This window comes from Orcinus orca, chromosome 6 (assembly GCF_937001465.1).
Source record: "Orcinus orca chromosome 6, mOrcOrc1.1, whole genome shotgun sequence".
Taxonomy (NCBI): Eukaryota; Metazoa; Chordata; class Mammalia; order Artiodactyla; family Delphinidae; genus Orcinus; species Orcinus orca.
Genome location: NC_064564.1, coordinates 84,947,728 through 84,966,551, shown reverse-complemented (window position 1 = coordinate 84,966,551; position 18,824 = coordinate 84,947,728). Strand labels below are relative to the sequence as shown.

At 50.6% G+C, this 18,824-nt stretch overlaps 1 protein-coding gene across 1 annotated transcript in view; it reads left to right on the top strand.

The window, feature by feature from the left end:
• Positions 1-8,438, top strand: part of PAX5 (paired box 5) — a 192,102-nt gene extending 183,664 nt beyond the window's left edge. Inside the window, exon 10 of the mRNA XM_004271448.4 lies at positions 1,282-8,438. Coding sequence (XP_004271496.1) covers positions 1,282-1,358 — 77 coding nt within the window. The 3' untranslated portion in view covers positions 1,359-8,438. The remainder of the gene's footprint in view (positions 1-1,281) is intronic.
• Positions 8,439-18,824: the final 10,386 nt, after the last annotated feature.

Sequence of the window (18,824 nt, the reverse complement as noted above, 5' to 3'; positions counted from 1 at the left end):
ATGTCCTCCAAGTTCAACCCAACCCGCTTCCTCCAGGAAGCCTGACCCTGCCAGAATAATCTTGCATTCCCAGAGCTCTTTTCTCAGAGCTCTGACCCCCTTCTTGACTCTGAACACTGGCCTGCATTTGTTCATTACGGCCCAGCGCTGCACCCAATAGAGTTGGAAAATAAATGAATGAATGGGCAGGGTCTTTACTATTGTTGGTTCACTCAGTGCTGTTGCTCATTTTCTCAGCAAACCTAGCCGGGCACGTGCCATGTGCCAGGCTCCAGGCTGAGGGCTGGCGACAGACACCGAGCAGAGCAGAACCCAGCCCCTGCCTGTGTGGGGCTCTCCGTGCAGGCGAGGGGGAAGAAGCACAGAAAGAGATGATCAGAGCGCGTGGTCCAGCCTGCAGCACGGTGTGGGCTCAGGACAGGGGGCATCCCAGAGGAGGAGACAGGGGCTCTCGGACTTGAAGGAGGCGGCACTATTCAGCAGACAGGAAAGGGGGTGAAGGTGCAGCCAACGTGCTCCACGCAGGAGGCAGAGCGTGGAAAAGGCGCGGAGGCGTGCAAGTGGATATAATGGGCTAGCTCTACCTGCCCCGTAGGATTCAATCAGACAACGTGTGTAAAGGGGCAGGAGGTGCTCAGCCTGTGGTAGCTGCCATTAGGCCTCTGGTATACTTGAGATGGCTGCAGAGTGTGATTTTGCAGGAGCGGGGTGCCTGGGAGTGAGCCGGAGAGGTGGTGGTCCTAGAGGGAAATCCAGAGGTCAGCAGGGCTAGGTCACAAAGCTTCCACAGGCCAGACTACGAAGTGATGACTTTTCATCATCTTGCTCAGAAACTGGCAAACTTTTTCTGTAAAGCGTCTGATAGTACATATTTTAGGCTTTGCAGGCCATGTGGTCGCTATTGTAGTACTCAGCTCTGCAGTAGCAGCGTGAAAGCAGTCACAGACCATACAGAAACGAACGGGCAAGGTTCGGTCCCAGTCAAACGTTAATTACTGAAACAGGCAGCGGCGTGGGGGCGGGAGGGGGGGCAGGGGGCGGGTGGATTTGGCCTCGGTCTGCCCACCCCAGCTGTAGCTGGTGAGGAGGGCCTGAAACCTATGACCAGGCAGCGGCCCTGATCAGGGACTGAGATCTTAGTGAGAGAGGACAGTGGCCTGGACTGGGGGAGGGGGAGGAAGAGACAGAGGCAGGGGACACTGGTGGAAAGGGGACCCCTGGTACGGAGCTGGGGGCATAAGGTCTCCCTCCAACCTCCGTGGCCTCTTCTGTCTCTTCCAGGCTCCCCGTACTATTACAGCGCCGCTGCCCGAGGAGCTGCCCCGCCCGCAGCTGCCACGGCCTACGACCGTCACTGACCCCAGGAGCCAGGCAGGCGCCAAGCACTTATGACACATATCACTGAAGGCCATAGCCTCCCAGCCCCCTCCGAACACAGCCAGAGGGGCCCAATGAGACCGTCCCCACAGCAACCCCCCACTCGCCTGAAACTCCCTTCCCCTTTTCCTGCCAGGGACTCTGGGCTTCTATGGTAGCGCTGTTGGACTTCTAGACACCCGTCCATTTCTAAGAGTCAGTTGATGAGCTTCTCCCGATGTGACTGGGTCTCCACAAACCAACAGACTGATCTGCAGACAACTGCAGCCCCAGCCCAGCCTGCCAGCCCCCTAGCTGTCTGACCACCTGCCCGTCTTCCTGCCCCAGGCCTGGGAAGGAGAGTTTTTGCTTTTGTTGCTTCAACAGCACCCATGTAAATACCTTACTGCTTTTTTGTGGGCCTGAGGGTCCAACTGAGCAGACTGCCCAGCCATTATGCATCCAGCACTCCCACCATGTCACAGGATGACTTAGACCTGTACACAGAGCATCCCCTCTGCTCTGGGTACCCCCTGAAGGTGTGTTTGGAGATGCCCTTGAGACTAAGGATGCCCACCCCCAGGCCCCAGCTCCATGCTCATTGCTACTTCTTTAATATCTGGACTAAGAGTCTCATTGGGTTGGCTTTGCTCTAAGCAACCCCCCCTCAAGACCCCTCCCTGGCTTCCTGCCCCCATTTCCCTGGGCCCAGTGCAGTGCGAGCAGCTCTTTTCCGTATCAAAGGACTCAAAAAGAACTGTCTAGGAGATTCCTCAGCTACTGTTTTAAAGTAAGATGTCGTCCAAGGTGCTGATTGCATTGTGGACTTGGAATGTTAGGGCTGGACGGGACCCAGGAGATGATGGTCCAAGGCAGGCCTGAGGCTCTCCAGACCCCCAGCCCCTGGAACCACTGAACTGAACTGGGATGTGTCTTCTGAGGTGTGCCCAGGCTCAAATCACATTGGACACCTACCACGGACACTTCTCCTACCCTCCAGGATGCCAGTGAGTGGATTCTGGGCAAGCCTGTCCCTGCCACATAGACAATGATTAACAAAAAAGACTTTGCCTGGACCAAGGACCACAAACACCTACAGCAGTCAGCCAGAACTCCCTGACCAGCCCCTCCCCGGCCTCATGGCGCCTAGTGTGCATCTGGGAACAGAGGTGCTCTGTGGGGGCGGGTGCATGACTTGCATAGTGGGTACCTACCTGTTGATGCAAGGGGCTGTGATGGTCAGGGCCATGGCCAAGGGCCTCGGGAGCCTGGAGTGGGAGCTGGGATAATTCACTGTCGGCTGGAGTGGTCAGAAAAAGCCACCTGGGAGGATCTGGGGGACAGATGAGAGGAACAAGACAGGCAGTGAGGAATTGGTGTGTGAACTGGGAATGGTTTTGAAATGGAGGTACCAGGGCCACCATCTCTTTGCCTGGGGCCTCAACTCCTTGCACAGTATCTCTTGCCAACTCAGAAGAGACAGGTAGAGGCCCCATCCAAACAGGGACTGAATTACCACAATGACAGTGGACTTTGCCCTCTCCTGTGACAGTGTGCCTGATGTCTGCATGTCACTAAGCTGGCAGAGAGCTGGGGCAGAGGGAGCCCGCACTTGAGGTTATCAGGCCTAAGAGGTCTTGTCCTGGCCGCACCTCTGCCTGCCTTGCTGTGTGTCCTCCGGCAAGACTGTTCACCTCTCTGAGCCTCAGCTGCCTTGGTAGAGCAGGGTCCCCTGCAGAACTACCCGACAGCTCTCTCCTTCCCTTCCCTTCTCCTGGGGCGCTGAGGCTGTGACACGGGCCTCTGGGCAAGCCCTCCATGTCCGAGCAGGCATCGTGGGGCACTGGAGTCCTGCTAATGTTTGGGCCAAGTGAAAAACAAAGAGCACCTAGGGGGGTGAAACTCAGCTTTGAGGAAGACCTAAGTCAGCTCCCCTTAGGGGAAACTGAGGCCCAGCTTGGGGAAGCCCAGGACCGTGCAGGGAGACAGAGCGGACCTCCTCTGGCCACCACCAAGTATCCCCCGACCCCACAATGCCCTTACAAGGTGGTGGGATAGAAGAAGAAACCGAGGCTTAGCAAGGTGGAGTCCCCAGGCAGTGACTGGTGGAGGTGAGGCTGGGACTCGGCCCCCTGACCCCTGGCATGTAGCGATGCTCTCATCCCTGGGGCAGGAAGTCAACAGTGAGGGCAGCAGGAGATGGTTCTGGGCCACCACTTCAGATGAGGTGTCCTGGAGCTGCTAGAACTGCCGAGGAAGCCCAGCAGTGGAGCCAGTGAGCTCACCGCAGGTACACCCACCGCCCTGGAACCTGCTGTGCCAAGAAAGGAGGCAGCTGGGGTCAGAGCTCGCCTCCAGGAGCCCAGATGAACCAGCTCCAGCCTCCACCTGCCGGGCAAGGTAGGAGCAGATATGTTACCTGGACCCTCCCACCTTCCCTCCCTTCCAGAGAAAGTGGTGGAGTCTGGGGTCTGCAGCATCGGCCTCTTGGCCTCTGGCACCCAGATCCTTGGATCCTGATGCTCCTATGGTCTCAGGCTGTTGGGAGGAGGTCAGCCTTCCCTGAACCGGCTACCTAAGGCGCACGCCGTCCTTCCTCGGCAAAGCCCACCTGGCCCCAAGTGCACCACTCTCCCCATCCTGTTCCTCCTCCTGACCTGTGATGAGCTCCCTCCATGCTTTTTCTCTCTCCCCTGAGGCTCTGCAGGTCCTCAGATTGCATTTATATTGATTACTACCACTGATTCCTGGGCTTCCAGGCAGAAGCACAAGCGCACACGGACGCACGTGCATGTTGCCACACACGTACCTGCTCTCACCAGCTGAGTTCCCCACGCTGCCCAAGGAGCTTCCTGGGAGCTTGGAGAGGAAGGTTCCAAAGGACACAAGCCGTTGAGTAGATGCCAGAGAATTCTGAAGGAAAACACAAGGCCAGGGCTTTCACCAGCATTGTGGCAGGAGGTCTGGGGCATTCCTCCATGGGCCTTCAGCCCTGTGTTCCAGCTCTTTTTGAAAAGGACATTGTAGATTTTACGAAGATTTTTCATACCATTAGTCTATCTGAAACCAAGAAAAATATGATGACATATCAAACCCAACATCCCTTTCCCAAGGCGCCTTAGTTAGGGTTAGCCCTTTCATAACTGATGTTTGTATGGTGCTTTGCAATCCTTGACCATCCCATGGGGCAAAGATCACAATGCCCATTTTATAGATGGAAAAACTGAGATTTAAGGCTCACATGGCAAGATAGAGGTAAAGAGAATTCTCAGATTTCCAGGACTCATTCTCTCCAGATTCATGCTCCTGTCATGGGCATGTGTGGCTTAGAAACACCCTTCAGTCCCCTAGAAACCGCCAGACCTGCAATAAGGAAAGAAAAAACAGAGACTCAGAGGCTGGCCTGACGTAGGGGCCAGGGGGTTGGTAGCTTTGCTGGTCCAACTTGATTCCCATTAACACTGAAAACTGCAGAGTCTTTGCCACATTCACACCAACTCTTCTGAGGTTTCATCCCGACTCATTCCCTGCTGTGCCCGAGACTCAGAGGGAGTTGGAGCTTATCCAAGGCCACAGCACAAGCCCTGACAGGGCCTGGACGTGGGCCCAGCTCTGACTCCCAGGGTCCAGGGCTCCAGCCTCATGAGCTGTCCCCACACTCCTCTTGTCTTTGTCCTTCTTGCTGTGGAACAGACTTCAAATCTGACTGTGACAATATGCAGCAGTCCCCAGATTCGGGCCATCAGGGGTGCCCAGAGCCCTGGGAAGCACAGATCACTATCTCAAGGGCCCTGGACCAGCTGCTTCCCAGGCCATGCTGGTGGGGTGACCTTGCTGCTTCTGCAGGGCACGGGCAGCCTGGGCAGTGGGGGCTTGCCCTACCCAGTGGCATTCAAGTGTGAAAACTTTTAAAATGCTCTGTCAGCCAAAAAAAAAAAAAAAGTCTATGGGTAAAATCTGACCCACGGGTCACCAGCTTGTGAGCCCCATTCTTTGTCCAATGCCTCCTTTCTTCTTCACCTCCTTGTCCTTCATTGCAGATGAAGGACATCGGGGGAGATGGGAGCGCAGAGAGGTAAGAGATGAGGTTCAAGTTGTCCAGCAAGTCAGTGTCAGGAACAGGCACCCCCAGTACCTAACTCTCTCCCTCCCACACTCTGGGCTCTTGCAGGCTGTTTGGGCTTTGCAGGCGGGATGGGTAGACCGTCGGAGTGGGTAGGGATAGGGGACTGTTGGCTTCGAGGGGAGGTCAGTGCTGCCGGCGTCTTTCACATGCCCAGGGAAGAGCCCCAGATGTGGCCACAGGGCACTGAGGGATGAAATCCCTTTATGAGAAGTCACATCCAGAGCGTCTGCCCTGCCTTGGCAACCTCTGACTCCAGCTACCCCTTTCTGGATGACATTTCAGTTAGAATTTAGCTCCAAGCCACGGAGAGGCAATCTTAAAAACAAGCCAAGCACTCCTGACAAATACCTGGAAACAAGATGTGTCTGAGACACAACTGCCACAAGGGTAGAGAAAAAATCCAGGCCCCTGGATAGGCCAGGCCCAGGCCAGAGTTGGTGGATCCACAGCGCCGGGGGCTAGACCAGCTCCCCAGCGGCCCCGCTAGGAGGCGGCTCTGCGGCCTTGGCCTCTCACCCATCCAGGAGCCGCCTCTGACGGTTTCCAGGCACGCACACCAGTGCTCCTGGAGAATACATTCCTTTAGTTCTTTTGGCCTCGGAGAGGTCCAAGGCAAGTGCATTTCTTAAAAGGTAACAAAATACATTACTGGAAAGTTGGACAGTCAGGCCATGACTCCTAGCCTGCATTCTGCCCCACCTCCTGGCAGCCCCTTTGGCCCCTTGTCCCCGTACCTCAGGATTTCCTTTTGCATATTCATGGCAGAGCCGAGGTGTCCATCCACCTTCCCCACTGTCAGCGCGGCTGTGCCTCCAGAGTGGCGGCCAGGTCCCAGGGGGCCGACTGGGAGCGAGCCCCTTGCCTGCCCGCTCTCCTGACCAGGGACCTGCAGCTTCTCTGACACGGGCTGCTTGCTGACAGCAGGCAGGCACCAGCCTATCTTTCATTCACTGTAATTTCTCAACACTGGGGTCCCGTTCCTGGACCCCACGGATCAAAGGGGACCTCAGGGTCACGTCCCTGCCATTCTAGAGTTTCAATCCACATGTTCCCAGGGGTCCTGTTTAGCTCATCTCCAAGTTAAGGGTACATATAACTACCAGTCAGTAAGTCTATTCTTCTTCCCACATCTTAGACCCCTGAGCCACATGAGGAGAAAATGCAGCAGTTTATCTATTTATTGAGGGAATCTTGATGAATTGTAAAAGGGGGTCAGTCTCAGGTGGTATATTTGGCCTCTGGGCAGGAGGGAGAGGGCAGGAATCCTGCCCTTCAGCTTCGGGCAGCTCTGAGCCTGGCCGGGAGAGAGAAGTGTGTGGAACAGCAGGCGGAGGGACCCCTTGGGAGTTATGTGCCTCCCTCCCTGACTCTGCGGCCTGGCTGGAGGAGGCCCAGCTGCAGCCTCACCCATCCCAACCTGGACCCACCCACTCCTGCAGCCAGAGGGGCCCCTCATCCCCACAATTGCCACTCTTGTGACAACACCCCTCATCTTCTCCAAAAGCACCATTAAGAACAAGTGATTTTGGATGATGGATTTTTGATTTACAAACGGTGCATTTCCCTTGGAGTGGAACAGAAAGGAAACCATTTAATGGCTCCCTTATTTTCAAGCATGAATACATTTTAATGAAACTATTTTATTGTATTTGAGGAAATGGAGAGTTGAACATTCCAACCAATCAATAGCCAATTAATTGCTATAAAGCTAAAAAGAAAATAAATAAGTCCTGAGTCTATTTTAAACACCCTGCAAAGCTCAGAGCCTCCGAATCTGGCCTCCCTTTCCAAACGTGCCCAGGTGAGTGTACACACGCACGCACAGGCATGCGCACCCCAACACCTCAGACGTACTTGAAACTCAGAGAAAGCACTGAGTCTCCTCATGCCAATTCTTGCCTGCTCTTCTCACCTTTGGTCAGAGGAGATGAGCAGACCTGGCAGTAGCCTATCCCGGGGCTCAGGAAGAGGCAGGCCCATGCCCTGGTCCCAAGGCGCCAGCACAGTGTGGGGTAGCGGGCAGTGAGGCCACACTTCTTGGCCCCAGCTTCCGGGCCTCCAGGTTTGGGCCAAGAGTGGAAATCTGACTCGGTTTTTGCCCTGACTCTTGCTGGAAGATGCTGCCCTGGTTTTTCAGTCTCTAGTGGCCTTGGACATGGAGTATTTGTAGAAATGCTGATTACATTGCAAATGGAACTCTTTGCCAGGAAGACACGTGGATTTTGCTTTTCATTCTTTGCAACAGTTGACTTTGTCTTAGGGACTGACCTTCCAGCATCAAAGAAATACATATCTACTGTTACCGCCAAAGTTTGTGATGCCTGCATAGACGCTTACTTGTAAAAAAAAAAAAAAAAAAAAAAAAAAAAAAGTACAAAAAAAACCCCCCACAATTGAATTGCCTTTCAAAGTAGGAGATGATCTGTCTCCAACAGATTGAAAAAAAAAATGCTTCTTAAAAAATGTGTATGTTTTGTATTCTTTTTTTCTAGTAGAAAATAATTGACTTGAAATATTGGTGGTTTTTTTTTCTTAGTGATGTGTGTTGCTTTTGTGTGTAATAATATTTGAATGTAATTACAGCAGTGCCAATTTGCCAAAGATGTTGGACATATTTTTCTTTTGTTGGGAGGAGGGCAGGGGCTGGGGGTGGGACTTGGGAGAAAAGAGGGGTGGGATTTTGGTTTCATTTTTAACTTTTTTTCTTGTCAAACCTGGAATTTGTGGTTTTATTCTAAGTTAAATGGTTGACTGCAACACATTTATTTTAGGTTAGTTGGAGAAACCTGCAATAAGATTGGCGTAGTTTCAATATCTGTGTGACTTTTCATGAGTGACTGTTACTTGTGAAGAATTGATTTTATGTAACCTTTATGTGAGATAATTATTTGTAAATATTTGCCATAATTTTATTGGTTCCTAAAATAAAAGTAATTTTTTAAGTTCAGAAAAAGAATTTGATCTCATTTGTTTTTACAACTTCAGAGATGGTCTTTGACAACTTTGACAAAGCCCATTGGGCTTGTGGGGGAGTTTTATTGGCTCTCCTGATAAAATCAGGGTCAGAACAAATCCGTGCAGCTAGAACGGTGTGCTGTGGCTTTGGACTGTGGTCCGGGCAGGGGCAGGAGAGGCAGATTCCCCACCCTCGAGAGGTTCCAGGCAAGTTGCCAGCAGCCGTGGGGAGTGATGGTTAAGCCCCCCACCGGATTTGACTTCTGGCTCTGATTCACTGGCTGGGGATCCTTGGCTAAGTTCGGTAACCTCAATTTCATTAGCTCCAGAATCGTCAGTAACACCCACCTCATTCATTCATTCAACAAAGAGTGGCTGAGCATCTATTCTGTCCCCAGCACTAGGGACACAGTGGAGAACTTGGCAAACAAGGACCCTGCTAACGTGAAGCTTATTTTCTAGGGGGTTCTCGTGAAGGTTAACACGCACGAGTATATGCTCAGTAATGGTGCGTGCATGCAAACATGCTCTTAACCTTGATCTAGGGTGAATCTTTAAGTTGCCTGGAACCTAAGCAGTCTGGGCGCTTCCCACACCTCTAACGTGCAGCAGCACTCGGAAGCCACTCGTGCCAGGAGACCAGAGCCCAAGAATCCACGATCCTTCTGTGGGGGGTGCCCTGTCCCTACACCTTCAGAGCTGAGCGCTTTGGCTGCACGGGAGCCTGGGGTGGCTTTCCATCAGGGGGCAGGGCAGCTGCAGCCCGAGCCCTGCCCCTGCTGGGCGGTGTCAGTCTGCAAGGGCAGGCAGGGACCGCTGCGCCCGTTGGCACAGTGTGTGCGACGCAGTAATTGCCAGAGATGGAGTGGGCGAGTGACTGCGTGGGGCCATGGGCTGCGACTCATTCATATTTAATAAAGCCGGCTGAGCGGCCTCCATTCATTTTGGCAATGGATGGTGACGGAGGTGATTCCTGAGGGAGAGAGAGAGAGAGATGCTGCGCGGAGAACTGGTCCAGCGTCCTCTCCTCTCCACGCTCAGGACTGAGAGGCACAAACTTCAAAGCGAAGCAGCAGCATTTGGGAACTGAAAGTTGGGCTCCAAACCTAGGGGAACTGGTGAGGCAGAGCTGTGCTTTCGTCCCTGAGGCTGCAGAACCTTGTCCCTGGCTCTCCTGGAACAGAGGAGACACCTCTGCCCTCCATATGGGGCACCAGTATCTGCAGTAACCAGGGCATGTGCCACCCCCTCACGACGCAGGATGGAGGTCTTGGGCCAGGCCTCCGGTAAGGAGGGTGGAAATGCCACCCTGAACACGCTCAGGCATGTTCTGTCTCCAGCAACACCTCTGCCTTCAGCAGCCATCACCAAGAGAGGCAGAGCAGATGCCTGAGGCCTGCCATGTGAGGCTTAAGCCTCAGGCCCATTTGTTCCTCAAACTTTCACTGCAGCCAGGCCCCATGCTGGGTGCTCGGGACACAGGTGACCCATTGGGAGGATGAGATTACACCTGGGCCGTGAAAAAGGTGGAGGGATAAAGGCTCCTAAGAGCCGGAGCTGGGAGTCTCAGCACCAGTTCTTTTTTTTTTTTTTTCTAGTGAAGCAGAGTTTATTATTCCCAAGACAACAATCATAAGAATAAAGAAGATGTGGCACATATATACAATGGAATATTACTCAGCCATAAAAAGAAACGAAATTGAGCTATTTGTAATGAGGTGGATGGACCTAGAGACTGTCATATAGAGTGACGTAAGTCAGAAAGAGAAAGACAAATACCATATGCTAACACATATATATGGAATTTAAGAAAAAAAAATGTCATGAAGAACCTAGGGGTAAGACAGGAATAGACACAGACCTACTGGAGAACGGACTTGAGGATATGGGGAGGGGGAAGGGTGAGCTGTGACAGGGCGAGAGAGAGGCATGGACATATATACACTACCAAACGTAAGGTAGATAGCTAGTGGGAAGCAGCCGCATAGCACAGGGATATCAGCTCCGTGCTTTGTGACCGCCTGGAGAGGTGGGATGGGGGGGTGGGAGGGAGGGAGACGCAAGAGGGAAGAGATATGGGAACACATATATATGTATAACTGATTCACTTTGTTATAAAGCAGAAACTAACACACCATTGTAAAGCAATTATACCCCAATAAAGATGTTGGGTCTTTATACCCCTGGGTCTTCACATGGACTTCTCTGTCTAATCTCTTCTTATGAGGACAATAGTCATATTGGATTAGGGAGCACCCTAATGATCATTTTAACTTATTCACCTCTTTAAAGACCCTGTCTCCAAGCACAGTCACATTCTGAGGCACTCGGGTTAGGACTTCAACATATGAATTTGGGGCCGGGGGTCAGGGGCATGGGGGGGGACACAATTCAGTCCACAGCATCACCTGAGAAAAAAGAGACCCCCAGACCCAAGCCCAGCCTGGATGTGCCCTTCACACATCAACTCCTCCTTGGCTTGTCCAGTGCCACCTCTGTCCAGGGACGTCTGCCCCTGTGTGTCCAAACCTCCACACAAGCCAGAGGCTCTGTTTCCCAGATCTCAACTCCCAGTGTACCCTCAGGAAGATCCTTACCTCACATCTTACATTCAGATAAATCCCTCGTAGGTTAAACAAATACTTTTAATTTTTTAAAATAAAACTAGGGGTTTATAGATAAATATATTTCAAGTCTCCATATGGAATGTGACTTTATAAGCTTATAAAGAAATGTCTTAAGGGAAAAAATAGAAATATTTGACTTTCTCTTTTTTTACTTTTCTATATACAAAAAAATTTTTTTAACAGAAACAAAAGACAAATAACCTGGGAAAATAAACATATGAAATGTGAAGAGGTGCAATGCCCTTAATATATGAAAATGCTGTATGCAATTATATGAAAAATACTACTATCTCGAAGAAAGAGAAATGGGTAACGGACATGCATAGATCACCCATAAATGAAATAATACTAAATATTAGTAAATGTCCAATCCAAGATTAGAAAAAACATGATTCAACTTCACAAAGATCTTTTAAAAATACCCAGTTTGGGTGAGGGTGCAAGGAAATGGACACTCCTCCAGGCTGCCTCTGGGCCGTCCGACACTATGAGGCCGCAGCGGCCTGTTGATTGCCAGGCCTGGGTGCTGGCTCTGGGGACACCCAGAGGAGCAGGGACTCTAAAAGAGCACAGCGGGGGTCTTGCACCCAGGCCTGCCTACTCCCACCCCCAGATCTGTGGTTTTCCCACTAGGCTGGCTGCGTGCAGTCACAGGATGACATTTACAGCCCAGGTCAAGTAGGGAACATGGCGTTTCAAGTCCAATGGTGTCATCTGGAAGGGCACGCGCAGCAGAGGTTCCCACATTATCCACAAACATGTGTAAATATCGCGACGGCTCATAATGTAACCAAGAAAATCACTTCCCGTTGTTTCCCTTTCAGTGAAATTTTCTGCTTGGCTGAGTTTGCTTAGCACACTGGAAAGGCCAACTCATCAGTTCTTGTTGTTAATCAAGAGCAGTAATTGTCCGAGTTCAAAGCCTTCTGACTTAGACTCTGCTGAATAGGATAACAAGTTCCAAAAATGCTAAGTAGTAGTTTCTATAAATGGGCCTTTTTAATAGAGAAGGCCCAGAAGAAGGTTTGGAAAGAAAACCTTTCTAGAAAGTGGAATTAAAACATTGTGCATACTTTATAGAGCAGGGCAGATAAACTCCTGAAATGCCTAGAGGTTCTTAAAGCATGGACAGACGATGTGGGTGCAGATTCATTTCCTCATTTACTGTGTGAACTTGGCGTACTGGTTAAGGTGATGCCTGCTGATGTAGCAAACATAACCCATAACTTTCAGTGTCTTAACAAAATAGAAGTCTGTTTTTCACTTACACAACAGTTAAGTGTGGGCGTTCCTGGTAGACAGGCAGCCTTCCACAAGGTGACTAAGGGATCCAGGTTTCTTTTATCTTTTGGCTCTGCTATCTTTAAGGTATGGCCTCCAAGGTTATCCTGTTTATCTGCATCAAGCTTGCAAAGAAGGAAAGAGCATGGAGGATCATGCCTTGGGAGGTTTTCCTTTCCATTCACATTCAATTGCCCAGAACCCTATCCTGTGGCCACACCCAATTGCAAAGGAGGCTGAGAAATGCAGTCTAGCTGTGTGCTGAGGAAGAGGAAATGGGCCTGGGGACAGATAGCCAGGCTGTATCTTTATGACACTCATGAATTCCAGAGAATTTCAACCTCAGCTTCACCCAGCTCTTTTCTACCAGCTCTGGGGCAGTGAAGGACAGAGAGGCTGAAGCAAAAGAATGGCTGAGCCATGCCCAGCTCTCTGCTCCTCACCTTTGTCCTACCCTCAGTTAAACTCAAACTGACACCAGGCTTGGAGGACAAGTGTATTCCTGGCCTGAAGAATTGACAGTGTCCCATGGCTTGTCATCAGCAGCTGTGCTCCTGGTCCACTCTGATCTTCTGCCCTGCTTCTAAATACAAGACTCTTTGGGTTGGGTTGTGAACGATAATACCTACTAGCATTTCTTGAGCACTATCTGTCTCCCAGGCACTGATGCTTAGTAGACTTTTTCCTATTGTTCCAAAAATTGCACAGCCAAAGCCCAAAGTTGAAGCTAAAAGTTCATGGAGCCACTAACAGTTGAGTCCAGTCACCTCCTGCAGTGCTGAGAGGTGACAATTCAGAGAATGGACCTGACTGCCCAGTACCACTCCCCTACATTCACCCTACCACTACAAATATAGAGACAGAGAGGAAGTGGCGGGGAGCTTGGGGGAAATGCAGGTTCAGGAGCCCTGTGGACAGGGCTGCTGCTTCCTCTCTCCAAAGCCAAGGGAAAGTGGCTTTAAGAGAATCCCTTGGAAGTTTGACGGTATCTTCAAGGAGAGACTGGGATGTCACTTCCTGTGTGGGTATATTCTTGGCCAGCAGATCTGCTGGCCTGCCCTTGTGTTTACATGCCTCACCTTGCCATGCCTTGACGCGGCTGAAAGTTGAATACCAGAAAAACTAAAATTCCAGGAAAAAGCATGAATCAACTGGGGTGACTGGGAACTGCTGTCAGGACCTGCATTTTAAAGTGAAATGCCCATTGCTTTCTTCTCCCTTCAGCCAGTAAATGCTCCTTGATCTCTGCTCCATGCTTGGTGGGGGCTTGGGGCAACGTGAGTTGTATGTGTGTACATACACATATCTCTTCATTTAAAATATTTTCAGTAAGAGGATCTAGTTTCTTAATAAAATTTCCCCTTGAAAAAGTCCAATGTTTTCTTGGCAAAGCTAGGAAGAATACAGTCTTTTTTTCAAACCCTTGTTAAGTACTTATTTTACTGCCTATAACAGAATAGATAGGCTATGAATGACTGAAAAATCCAGAATAACAGTGGCTTCTACAAGACGTAAGATTTACTCTCTCTCTCATATGGAGGCTGGGAGTTGGTAATCGGGGTTGATATGGCAACTTGGCTGCAGCAGGCCCGCAAGGACCAGACTCGGACATCCTCGGCTCTCCCTGGACTACATCCCTCAGCCCCGAGGTCCAAGATGGCAGCAGCAGGACAGAGGAGATGAAGAAAAGAGAACCAGCTGTCTCCCGGAAGCTGGCACCTGACACTTCTGCTTATATCCCCCTGGCCAGAACTGAGTCACGTGGCCACATCTAGCTGCAAGGGAGACTGGAGAAGGTGATCTTTATTCTGAGCGGCCCTATTGGTCCAGCTACAACTTCTGTTACTATGGGCAAAGGAGAGGGTGGCTATTGGAACACAAGCAGCAGTTTCTGCCATACCACCATGTCTCCATTGCCTACAGCACACTGCTTGGTTCAGAGAGACTCATTCCTTCATTATTTATTCAGCTGATCGTTATTGAATAAATGTTTGTTGAATTGAATTGAAGGGAGACAGGAGATAGGGTGGACTTGGGTGAGGATGACAGAGGACCCAGACCTGCTTCAGAAACTCTGGGGGGATCATCTAAGAACCCTACCCCACCCCTCAAGAGAACAGGCATCTTCCTAATTCGTCTCACACCCATGTCAGAAGGTCCTCACGTGGGGTTCAGTGTCTCCGTCCGCACAACAGGGTAGGGGACATAAAGCTAAACCACATGTTCTCCAGTCCTTCCCTCTCAAATGCTCGGTGAGACTGCGGTTCTCAGTGAATCAAGGGCAAGAGACCAAACAGTGACCAGGGGGACTCAGAGTCAAAAATGAGAGATCAAAGGTGTGGAGGGCTCCGTGGATCTGGCCTTCCACGCTGTGATCTTCATCCCTAAAAGCACCCTCTGAAAGCGCCTGGCCACTGGATTCTGCTTAGCCAACCATCTGGATCTCAGTCAACACTGGTGTCCATCCTAGGGCTAGGAAGAAAGTGGAGAATAAAATTGCAGAACTCTGGCCACAATGAGGCACCTGGCATTGGAAATGAACTCCAAGCCAAAGAAGTGTCAGGCTGCCAGCGGCAACAGACTGCCTGTCTGTTGAAGGTTTCCAGCAGGAACTATTAAAAATGGTGGCTTGGGGCTTCCCTGGTGGCGCAGTGGTTGAGAATCTGCCTGCTAATGCAGGGGACACGGGTTCGAGCCCTGGTCTGGAAGGATCCCACATGCCGTGGAGCAACTAGGCCCGTGAGCCACAACTACTGAGCCTGCGCATCTGGAGCCTGTGCTCTGCAACAAGAGAGGCCACGACAGTGAGAGGCCCGTGCACCGCAATGAAGAGTGGCCCCCGCTCGCCGCAACTAGAGAAAGCCCTCACAGAGAAACGAAGACGCTACACAGCAAAAATAAATACATAAATAAACTTTAAAAAAAAAAATGGTGGCTTGAGGGTCCATGGGGACAAACTGTGGGGAGTGGGGAGTGAGGCTTCCGCAAAGAGAAGCTTGCCTGTCTGATCCAGGAAGCTTCTTTTGAGGAAGAATGATGTTTGGATGAGAATGTACCAAAAGGTGTCATTATTTGGTCTTCAAATGTTTTAGGGACATTGCACAACAAACCCACCCAAAACATGGAGCTTGTTAAGAAGTGCTGGGACATTTCTTCATGATTAACAAACTGGCTTAGGGGAAAGAAAAACCAGATGTGGGCATAAACAGACACTACTCTGAATGGTATATAGTAACATTATCTACTTTTCTAGGGACTGGGACTAACTGGTTTAGTCAATATTTGATGGTTATTAGAGAGAGTTCCTTGAGAGGAAGAAGTTAAGACATTTGGAACTAAAGCATTGGAAAAACTCCCAGGCCACTTGGAGGTTTGAAATGAATCAGGTGAGTTTCAGTGGAGAAACAGACCTGGCTATGGATTTAGGGGAGTAGAGGACAGCCCCAGGAGCTATGTGGAGATCAGGGCTGCTTGGGGACGCCCCAGAAGTAGAACCTATGCTTAACCAAGGAATGTTTTTTAGTGGAGAACATATCTATGGAATGTTTGTCCCCTCACAGCCCTAGGTTGCACAGACATGGTCACAGCCCCTCTAAAATGTGGAGGAAAAGAGGCCAACTAAGGCTTGCTGACAGTGGTCCAGAAGCATCCTTCAGTCCTAGGCCAGCCAACAGTTCTTTTGCCAGGATACTAGAATCTCCATCCAACTTCCCCAGCAATTCTGAACCTGGTGAGGGTTTTAATTTTCTATCTGAAAATGTGTGGTTTGAAAAATGTGTGGTGTGTACACTGTCGCAAAACAAATAGAACTGAGATTTATGTTTCACAACTTCCATGGTTTGTTTGAGTTTTTCCCATATGTCTTTGACAGTCCTATCACATTTCTGACACTGACATTTTTTTTCTTTCTGGGAAGCTGGGGCGAGGCAGAGAGCAGGTTTTCCCCCCTTCTCTACTAAGTCTGGCTTGGGAGTATGTGTGTACAGTTTATTGACCCACACATGTATGTCTCTTGTTGAGAGAATATTTGCATGTATGTGGGTGTGTGGTACGCTAGGCTCCACCGTGTGTGTGTTTATATGTTAAATGTGGTCATATGTGTTTGGATATGTTTCTGTGATGGTGGTGGTGGTGGTAGTGGTGGGTGTGTGTATTTAAAATAGAAACAATTAGCCAATTAGATGTTATTCCAAGTCAGTGTCATTAATGACCAAACGTTTCTCCTTACAGTGTCATGCACTGATGTGTAATGGGTCTGCCAGAGGTTGAAAAGAGTCTCTGTGTTCTCTGTGTCTCAAATTCCATGTGTTTTCAATTAATTTCACATGTGTGTTTGCAAATGTGGTGCTTCAATTAAATAGGTGAAGAAAATACTCCTAATTATTAATCCAGGTCTATTTCTTCACTTTATGCTGCAGAGTCTTCATCAGGAAATGCTGTTAAACATGACATCAATCCCAATAATTTAACTAATTCCTTTTTCATTGTTAAAGCAGATTTACAACTTTGGAAATCTGTTGGTGTGGGGTTTTTTCCCCCCCCATTAGAAAATTCATCTATATCCTAGCATCAGTAGCTCAATGTAAATTCAGTGTAGAATTTAGTCAGTTATTAAGTGGATTTAAGTGGCTGAACCCTGGTGTAATCTGACCAGTAATGCATGAAGGAAAGAGTTGGAGGTGTAAAAAATGTCAAATAGCTTTCTCAGATGCATTAAACTATTAATAAAGATAAAACGATCTTTATGTTTGGGGTTTAGAACATCTCTTTTATGATATCGAGAAGCCACTTTGATTCACGATTCATTGGCTTCAAGGTCTGGTGCCATTATTCAGAAGGTGTCAGGAAGAAAATGGAGACAAGCACCTTGGCAGGGGAAGAGGTGGAAAAAGAAACTGAGTTTAGGACTGCCCAGCCTGCTGGATTGGGCAGGGAGATGTGGCAGTAAAGGCATGAGGTAAAGGCAGCTGCTGATGGTGTCCACACCCTGTGGAGCCCTCTGTAGAGGAGTCCACTTGGTCCTGAGACGTGCTTTCTTGTGGCCCTTCTGGGGTGTCTTGGCCTACATGCAAAGGGGCCAGCCTGAGGGAGCGAGGGGACAGTATGTGGGGTGTTCTCCATACTCCCTGTTTGTCCCCTACCCCACCAGGCCTTCTCTTTCCTCTGCCCTGCCCTGTATCCCAGGAGGTTGGTCTCTGTGGCCCACATCACACAGAATGCTGGTCCTCCAGGAGACAGCAGCCAGAGGCTGGAGGGAGAGAAAATTCATCAGAGAATCCAGCCCCCACTCCCTCCTCGCCTCACCCCAGTTCTGTGTGGCTGCCTTCTAGAGTTCCATCCTCCTGCAGCCCCTCTTCTACAGCTCCTGCTCTTTCTCCAGGTTCTGGCAATGACGTTCCCTCCCCCTGCCCCTCAGCCCAGGGTTATAACGGTCCCCACGGAGGCCTCGCCATCCACGTCAGTCTCCTCAGCCCTGCTCACTCCTCTGCACAATCTCATCACTGAACTCTTCTCGGTTGAACTCTGAGTGGGCTGACCATTTTCTCCTAGGACCTGACTGATTCAGAGGAGCCTCTCCAATGAGAACCAGACTCTGACCCTTCCAGAGAGAGTCAGCAGGACGGGGAAGAAGGGAGCCGGGAAAAAGGAGCCTTGACACAACGCAGTTGTCCCGTGAGGGACACTGGGGCCAGGGCTCTCTGTCCGAGGCTCCTAAGGCACGGTGCTGCTTGTGCTCCATTTACTCTTCCAGCAAACCTGGGTTGGGCAGCGTCCCTGCTAGTCAGGGCCCAGCCCTCCTGGAGCTTACAGTCCAGTGGGGATGCAAACAGACATATCCCGTGTGTCAGGCGCTACTGTAGGGAGGTTCAGGGCTCTGAGATGCACACAGGAGGAGAGGCCCTGGGCAGAAGGACCAGGGGGAGGGAGGATGTGCTGGAGGAAGGAATTTCTAAACTGAGAATCTGGAGGATGAGAAAGATGTCTGAGAAGAGGAGCGGGGGGAGGGGCCACAGGGAGACTGGTGTTCCTGGCAGAGAAAACAGCACGCACAAAACCCCAGAGATGAGAGAGAGCTCCGGCATTTGACAACTGCCAGGGGCGCAGGGAGCTGCTGTGCATCAACAAAGGAGGGGGTTCCAGGTAAAGCTGGAGGGGTGCAGCGGTGGAGCCTGATGACCTCCCCCTCCCCACCCCTCCCCAAGCCCTACCAAGGGGCTCTGCCTTTATTCTGAGGGCCACGAGGGCCTCTGGAGCAGGGCATCGACTGCCAGGTTCACATTTTGAAAAGGGCCCTCAGTCTACCGGGTGAAGAATAGAAATGACTAGAAGCTGGGGTATTCCATCAGAGGAACCAAGGCGAGACAAGTGGGCCCACGTGGTCTAATTCGAAACCCCCCGGTCCAGACGGGGACGCGAGGCCCAGAGAAGGGCAGACCTCACTCAGGTCACAGGGAGACAGTGGCCCAGCCTCCAGGCTG